This window comes from Scomber scombrus, chromosome 10 (genome assembly GCF_963691925.1).
Source record: "Scomber scombrus chromosome 10, fScoSco1.1, whole genome shotgun sequence".
Taxonomy (NCBI): domain Eukaryota; kingdom Metazoa; phylum Chordata; class Actinopteri; order Scombriformes; family Scombridae; genus Scomber; species Scomber scombrus.
This window is the reverse complement of record NC_084979.1, coordinates 31,296,797-31,305,232: the sequence shown is the minus strand read 5'-3', so window position 1 is coordinate 31,305,232 and position 8,436 is coordinate 31,296,797. Positions and strand designations below refer to the sequence as shown.

The following is an 8,436-nucleotide window of genomic DNA, read 5'->3' as shown; positions in this document are numbered from 1 at the left end:
ATTTCGGCCACTGAAGGAGCTTCTGACGGCTGCACAGATAGGAACAAACACTGCGGCGGACAGGATGTACCACTCTGTCTGGAAAAACATGACCCCAAAAAAAGGAAAAGCTCTTAGAATTCACGTCACCATGGAGACCGAACCCGAAAAAAGTCGATGTGTTTTTATTTACTAATTTTATTTTATTATTTTATACATAATGTACTATCCCTTCCGTGCCTTTGTTTCTATTGTTATATTATTATTATTATTATTATTTGTATTAATATTATTTTTATTATTATTATTATTATTATTATTATTATTTTTATTATTATTACCACTACTAATTTTATTTTATTATATTTTTATATTATTTTTATTTTTTAATTAAATCTGACTTTTATTTATTCTGTAAAGCACAGAAAAATGCTATATAAATAAAGTTCATTATTATTATTAATTTTATTATTACTAATTTTATTTGGTAAATTTCATATAAGAAACATCGCATTCACCAATGTTAAAAAATGGAGGAATTAACTCAAAATTATGACGTTAAATCTCTGACGTTATATTTCATAATTAGGCAACTGACCTACTATCTTATATTTGTGGTTATTATGTTATAATGTTATTGGTGAGTGCATTGCATTTCCATACATAGGTCCACATTTTCCAATTCAATCTATTTTTTAATGATACATTATTAAATGAGAAACACAGTCTGTTAAATTTATCAACAAGTAACACAAGTATAATATTTTATTGTATCGTGTGTGTTTTATTTATCATTATTATTCATTTTAATTCTAGCTTTAGGCTTAACTTTGCTGTAAAAAGAAATTTAAAGCCATAATCCATAAGAAACCATAAGAAACCCTTCTTCTTTCTGATACTGTTTATAACTATATTGTTCTTTATTCCTTTTTTTCTTTTACTATCCATTTACTTATAGGACTAATAAAGGAATATCTTAATTTAACTTAATTTATCTTATTTAATCTTAACTTAACTTTACTTATTTTAACTCATGAGGGAAACAAGCTGCTGTATAATGTGAGATCAGTCAGTGGTGAACAGCTCAGAATACAGAGTCAGAGTGAGACCTCTGTCATTCTCCTCCTCTCTGATGCTGCTGACAGAACAACAATCACTTCCTTGTTCTCCTTCAGGTTGAGTCTGCTATGAATCCTATTGGCTGCTCAGTGAACACCTCACCTGTCAGAGGAGCCTATAGCGCCACCTGCTGGTTAACTGATGGTAAAACACTATGAAGCTTTTATTCAGCTTCAGCTGTTTGAGTCACATCAATGATATCTGACACATGGAGGAGGAATACTTTATGGAGTAGTAGTAGTAGTAGTAGTACTTTATGGAGTAGTAGTAGTAGTACTTTATGGAGTAGTAGTAGTAGTAGTAGTAGTACTTTATGGAGTAGTAGTAGTAGTAGTAGTAGTACTTTATGGAGTAGTAGTAGTAGTAGTAGTAGTACTTTATGGAGTAGTAGTAGTAGTAGTAGTAGTACTTTATGGAGTAGTAGTAGTAGTACTTTATGGAGTAGTAGTAGTAGTAGTAGTACTAGTAGCAGTAGTAGTACTTTATGTAGTAGTAGTACTTTTTGTAGTAGTAGTAGTAGTACTTTTTGTAGTACTAGCAGTAGTAGTAGTCTAAATTAAAGATGTTTTTAGTTGTGATTTCACAGAACAAACCTGATCTGATTTTATCAAAGACAGAAAATAATAAAGAATAAAGAATAAAGAATAAAGAATAAAATAAAACGACAAAAGGACAAAATGTGTAAAAGTGACCCAAAAGGTTTTATTCAAACGTCGGATCTTTGAGTTTCTTTGATCCATAAATTCTTATTTAATATAAATAAACAGAAACAAGTGACTGAACCACTTTATAACCTTTTTAAACCATTGAACAATACACAAGTATTTACAGTGACGTCACATCCCAACGTCAACATGACAAAAACATCAAACTGACCTTTGACCTCAGAGCTGAAAAACTCCTGAATGTCACATCTGGTTTTTATTTACTTTCACTGTTGAAACTTTAACAGCTGATCTCTGCTCGTTATATTAATTAAATTATTTAGAGTAAGATGAAGAATCAGAGAGTGAATGCTGGTTACTTAGCAACCACTGAGTCTTTTTTAAAGTAATAATGAGAAATATTTGCCTGTTTCAGCGTCTCAAATGAGATGACTTCCTGCTTTTCTTTGTTAAATATGACATTAAACTAAATATCTGAGTTCTGGAGCATTTTCACTCGTTTCTGACGTTTTATAGACAAAACTATGAAGAATATAATCCCTGTTATCGGCTTCAGTCTCAATCATTTTGTCTATAAAACCTCAGAGAAGAATTAAAGTTTTCAGATTCAAAACCCCAAAAATAATCAGTTTAAAATCATAATAAGAGAAAAGAAGCAAATCCTCACATTGCAGAAGCTGCAAACGGAACATTTGACATTTTTGCTTAAAAATAAGACTAAAATATCTGCTGATTATTCTGTAATGTAACTGCACGCTTCCCAAAAATGCCATAAAGCAAAATGTTATCCTTTAAGATATTTTAACAGAAATGTGTCTCCGTCCTGTTCAGACTGTAGAAGGTTTACTTTGAAGTGTCTATCTTATCATCACTTAATTATTGTCTTGTTTTGTTCTCATGCTCTGTGATAAAATCCTGCAGGTTGAGACTTTGCATTATTTCATTTTTGGGGAGTTTTCAGTGAGATCATTGGACCAGCTTCACTCTCAGATTCGAGCCTCTTTGTATGAAAATGATCAGTGAAAACTTCAGAGAAAGACTCCAAACATAAACTGTAAGAGAAGCACCGACCAGTGTTGTAAAAAGAAGGAGAAAAATTAAAATCTGCATCTTCAAAAAGACCCGAAAAATAATAAATACTCGACTCAATAAATAACCAAACAGGAAGTCCATCTGCTCCAAATCTAACGTCGCTTCTTCCAACAAAAAAAACTGATAAAAGACTTCAGCGTGAAATCAAATAAAGAATAAATAGATTTGGTTGTAGGACGCCATCGCTGCTTCCTTCATGTTTCAGCTTTAAATATATAAATGATTTTTTACTTCCTTCAAACCAGAACTTTGAGTCATTTCACAATCGTGCGCTGATGCAGCTGACGGTGCGTTCAAGGACAATCTGAGATTCTGAGAGTCGGCCGCTGAAGAGGAACAGATTAATGCAGGGACAAAAAAAATTCCATCTGTTTCTGTTTCTGTTCAGCCGCCGCTCATTTCCTCTCCTCCAAAAGAAAAGAATAAATAAATAAAAAGATGTTAAATGTTCGTTTTGATGTGTTTTTTCTGTCTTTAAAGTCTCTCGTAGTTTATTAGCTGCTACTTTAATGTCCAGTGTGTCTCAGAGAGCGTCCACAGTGCCGTCTCTCTCTGTGTGGGGGGGGGCAGGTGGGTTTAGAGGGACTGGCTAGGCAGCGAGCTGTGGTCCTCCTGCAGGTCTCCTCCCTCCTCCTCCACCTCTCCTCCCTCCATCCAGGGGTGAGACAGGACCTCCTCTAGAGTCGGACGGTCCTCGGGACGGTAAGACAGACACCAGCGAATCAGAGACTGGCATTCTGGGATTAAAAAAAAGAGGGAAGGAGACGTTAGGTTGTTGTTCAGGATGTTTATAAAGTGTTAAAACAGTAACTTAACGCTATGTAGTGTTTAAAAACACGGCGTTCACCTTTAGAGACTCGTCGGGTGAAGATGGGCGTGGCCCCGATGATCTCCTGGTCGCGCTCGAACGGGATGTCGCCGCACACCATGTCGAAGAGCAGAACGCCCAGAGACCAGACGGTGAGAGAGACGGCTTTATACGACTGAGACTGGATCCACTCCGGAGGACTGTAGACCCGAGTTCCTGAGGACAGAAGAGACACGCTCAGTTATTCCATCTGTATGTTTTATGTCTCTGATGTTTAGTCGACAGTATTAAATATTTTAATTAAAACAGATTAGTATTTCTCTCTCTATCTCTCCGTACCTTCGAACTCGCTGTACATGGTCTCTTTGAGAGGAGCTCCGGATCCAAAGTCGATGATTTTGACGTCGAGCGTCCGCGTGTCGACCACGATGTTCTCGTCTTTGATGTCTCGGTGCACGACGCCGTGATCGTGCATGTACAGCAGCGCCTCCACGATCTGACGGAAAAACCTGCAGGAGATGAAACAGAAAGAGGAGGAGTTAAACCCTGCAGAGGAGGAGAGGAAAGCGTCTGGTGTGGAAACGTGTTGGAGGGAAACCAACCTGAGCGCTAGCTGCTCGGGCAACGCTCCTCTCTCTGTGATGAAGTCAAACAGATCCTGGCAATGCGGCGGGCGCTCCAGCACCAGCAGGAAGCCCCGCCCCTCCACGTCGAACCAGTCCAGCATGCGGATGACCCCGCCGTGACCTCCGACCTCTGACAGCCGCTGCAGCAGGACGATCTCCATGGGAACGGGACTGACCTCACCGGGCTGAGGAAGGAGAAGAAGACAAATTAACATGATCGTCCAGTCAGCATCGATTCACACAACCTAACACAAGATTTAATGAGGTTTTATTTTTATATTAACTGATTCATTTGTTTATAAAATTGAAGAAAATAGTGAAATATTGAATTATTATTGACGTCTTCAAATATCTTGTTTCATCTGAGCTACAATCCAAAAAAGTAATTAAAATAAATGTAAGTGCTTTTTTGTACTAATGATATAATTCCCATTTAAACTATAACAGTCTTACTAATTATAATGTGTTTATGACCTCCAACAGATATTTAAATAAAAAGTACAGATGAATAATTTCTAACCGTCACTGAAACTTCTGGTGTTGACAGGTGAGAAGGAAACGTGGTTATGACTCACGTTGGTGTTTTTTTGTTTCAGAGGGAAAAAAACCTCAAAATTTTCATGTTATTTTTTTTTTTTTTGCTGTATTTTTCTAAAACCTCAACAGAAACTCCAGTTCAGCTGTGTGGGAGTTTTTTTGGGCTGGTGACTAACGGCCTGCAGGTGGGCTCAGGTGTTTCTGTGGTTGGGGGGAGATCCCAGTTACACTCTGATGAATAACAAATCAGTCAGATGCAGAGCGAGAGAGGAGGGGGGAAATCCTACTGCATCATTTACTGAACCGTGACATCACAGGTTTCCGTGGCAGCCGGAGGACAGCCCCCGCCCACAGGTGTAATCCACCTGAGCGGCCAGCAGAGGGCGGCGCTCACCCCCACACTGTTTCTACACAGACTGACAGGAGGACCAAAACTACTCCTACTGACTAGTGGACTAAAGTATTACTACATTTAATGATTTATTGATACTTTGAGTATTTTTAAAGATAAAATTCCAAATATTATCAGTGTCAGCTCCTTCAGTGTCTCATATTTTCTATTTTATATCATATTAAAACTTTCTCTTTGACTTTTATACTGTTTCAGACATAACAAGACATTTGAAGACGTCACTTTGGACATTTTCCCACTTTTTCAGACATTTTATTTGACTAATTAAATGAATTGTTGCAGCACTCACCAGTCTGGCCCACTGCTGAACTCTGTCACTGGAAATCTGCTTAATGGCAACCTGCATGGATAAAAAAAAAGGAGAGTGAATTTGCAGTCGCAGTAGAAGTAACTATAAAATGTGTCATATGATTTAATCCTCACTGAAACAAGTTAAATTAAATTATAGTTGTGATGCTTTAAACAGAAAAGTGAAGGATAATCAGATGTATGTCAGTGCAGAAGTAACAAGGTAAGATTCTCAGAAGTAAAAACAAAACAACAAAGCGGATCATGTGATGCGGGTTTGTGGTCTGACCTGCAGTCCATCTGAGAGCCGCTGGCCTGAAAACACTGAGCCGAAGCCGCCGCTGCCGAGCAGAGGACCGCAGTGATACTGACTGTCGAACGATTCCTTCACTGAGAGAGAGAGAGAAAACACACAATATAAATCAGCTGTGGACGTCAATCTGGGACATTTTACTGTAAATCAAACACACCAGGATGATGTTTAGGTTTATCTCTTCTTCTATTGTTGATATATTATCTTATTTCCCTTTTTCTGTGTAAACACTGAGAAAAAAAACCCAGACATTTGAGGCATCTCCAAGAACAGGAAATGTGGTTAAAAGCTCTGTAAAGAGAGGGTAAGTGCACTGAGTTCAGACGCTTGCAGAGAGAAAACAAAAAACAGAAGGAAATGTTGAAGCAATAATTGTGTTGAGCAGATTTCACATGTCATTGCACATTTCAAAACCAGGTCACTGTGGTGCATTTATAGTCAAAACAGACATTTCAATTTAATCTGTAACAATGTTGATCATCAACTCATCTAAATTCCAATGTTTTTCAGTTTCCTTGTCACTTTATTATTAATTGATTTTCTCTTCCTTTTGTTGTCCTGGAAACATAAAAGATGTAAAATAACTAAAGTTTAAGAGAAAATCATTAGGGATATGTTGAATAACCCCAAAGAAGATGGCTCTCCAATCATGCACACATATTTATTATTATTTATAGTCTATATAAACTCATTTTTAATGCACAAATTGAAGGCCCTGGAGGGGTTACATGTCACTGTGGCTTTAGTTATAGTATTTATTTATTGTACTATTGCATTATGTAGTCAATCACATTCATATATTCAAAACTGCACTCACTTCCACATCAATGTTACCTGATTTATATTGTTTAATGTACTGTTGTTATGTGTGTAAGGTGTCCATTATTATTATAAACTCATGATTTAATGAGAAGTGAGGAACAAACATGTCTGTTTGTTATTGTTGGGATTAACAGCTGAGCTCCATGCTGCCGCCTTGTTGCTGCTTAACTAACTAAACTACTAGAAAAGTTAGCTGTTACCAGTTAAATCATATTTTCAGCTAACTAATATACATTTAGACTCATTTCAATTTAAAAAAGCCTGTTTTTAATCGTTTAACCGAGATAATTAAAGGTTACGTCATTGTTAGTATAAACGTTCAAAAATTCAAATTTTTTTAAACAGTCACTTTTTAAAAAAAAGTTAAAGTAACCGTTAAAGCTACATTCCAGTAACCATGGAGACGGCTCTATAATATATAAACTCATTTTTAATGCACAAATGATTTAATGAGGAACAAACATGTGTCGGCTCTGTTTGTTATTGTTGTGATTAACAGCTGAGCTCCATGCTGCCGCCTTGTTGCTGCTTCACTAACTGAAGACATTAGCTATACAACGGAGGTTGAACTACTAGAAAAGTTAGCAGTTACCAGTCAGCTTTAATATACATTTACACTTTAATTCCCTGTAAACGACTGTTTTAAGTAGTTTAACCGAGTTAATTTAAGGTTACGTTATGCTAGTACCAACGTCTCAAATTCAAAAAATGTTAAACAGTCACTTTAAAAAAAACAACAAAAAACGTTAAAATAACCGTTAAAGCTACGTTCCAGTAACCACGGAGACGGCTCTGTAATATAAACCTGCCACACAAAAGACGGTTTATTTTTTAAAATGTAGTCTCGTTGTAGTTTAACTAAAAAATAATGTCTGCAAAATACCAAAAAACGGGACATTATCCGGCTTTATTTAACATGAAACCACGTGTGCTTGTTTTATTCTTCTCACCGTGTTTCCCTCTGATCTCCTCCTCCTCCAGGTGAAGCTCCACGGACCTTTTGTCCAACATGTTTCGGGAAGCTTTGAGTTCAGTTGCAGCTGATACAATCCATGCTTGTGAATTCCTCTCTGTTTCGGTGTTAAAAAGTTTTTTCCGTCTTAAACCGGTTGATGCTGCCGTTTTTCTTCCCGTCTCCTTCCCGTGTTACACTTGATAAATCCAATTTCGGCAAAGAAAATTACTTTAAAGTTATTTTCTGATGCTTAAAACGGCTCAAAAAGTTGTATATAGTGATTAATACGGAGAGTGTAAGGAGACAATTGTTCTCCGTCACCGCCTTCTCTGTCCCACTACGCTGTTGTCTCTCGCTTATATATCGAGCCACTTGGTCACGTTGTCCAATCAGCGCCGAGACGTGTGCTCAATGTTTTGAACCGACCGACCAATCAGATTGAAGACAAATTTAGCGCAACGACCCCGAGCGCGCGCCGGCGTTGAAAGTAAAGAGGAAGCGATTTCCCCTCAAAGCTCACACGCACACACACACACACACACACAGAGTCAGAAGCACACGCACACACACACACACACACACACAGCGTGGCCTGCACAGCCCAACGGTTCCTCTACACGTTGCTCGCTCTCTGGCTTCTTTCAGTATGACAGAAACTCTGCTCTCTGCTCTCTGAGGTCCAGAGGATGTAAAACTAACACCACAAGCTGCAACTTCAAGTCAGCCTTCTAATAAGTCAGCTTTCTGGAAACTTCCTCTGACACATAAATATATAGCCTATATATGTGTGTGTGTGTGTGTGTGTGTGTGTGTGTATAAA

The 8,436-nt window shown here is 37.5% G+C and overlaps 1 protein-coding gene across 2 annotated transcripts; it reads right to left on the bottom strand.

The window, feature by feature from the left end:
- Nucleotides 1–1,786: 1,786 nt before the first annotated feature.
- pim2 (Pim-2 proto-oncogene, serine/threonine kinase) lies at nucleotides 1,787–7,923 on the bottom strand. 2 transcript variants are annotated; one of them, XM_062427500.1, is made up of 7 exons: nucleotides 7,612–7,923; nucleotides 5,816–5,916; nucleotides 5,528–5,578; nucleotides 4,266–4,474; nucleotides 4,003–4,172; nucleotides 3,703–3,879; nucleotides 1,787–3,592 (listed from the first exon to the last, which is right to left on the bottom strand). In XM_062427500.1, the coding sequence occupies exons 1-7, from the start codon at nucleotides 7,670–7,672 to the stop codon at nucleotides 3,432–3,434; spliced, it is 930 nt and encodes a 309-aa protein (XP_062283484.1). In that variant the 5' UTR covers nucleotides 7,673–7,923; the 3' UTR covers nucleotides 1,787–3,431. The 2 variants fall into 2 exon arrangements, with proteins under 2 accessions (XP_062283484.1, XP_062283483.1); XM_062427499.1 differs by having other exon boundaries at nucleotides 4,003–4,474.
- Nucleotides 7,924–8,436: the final 513 nt, after the last annotated feature.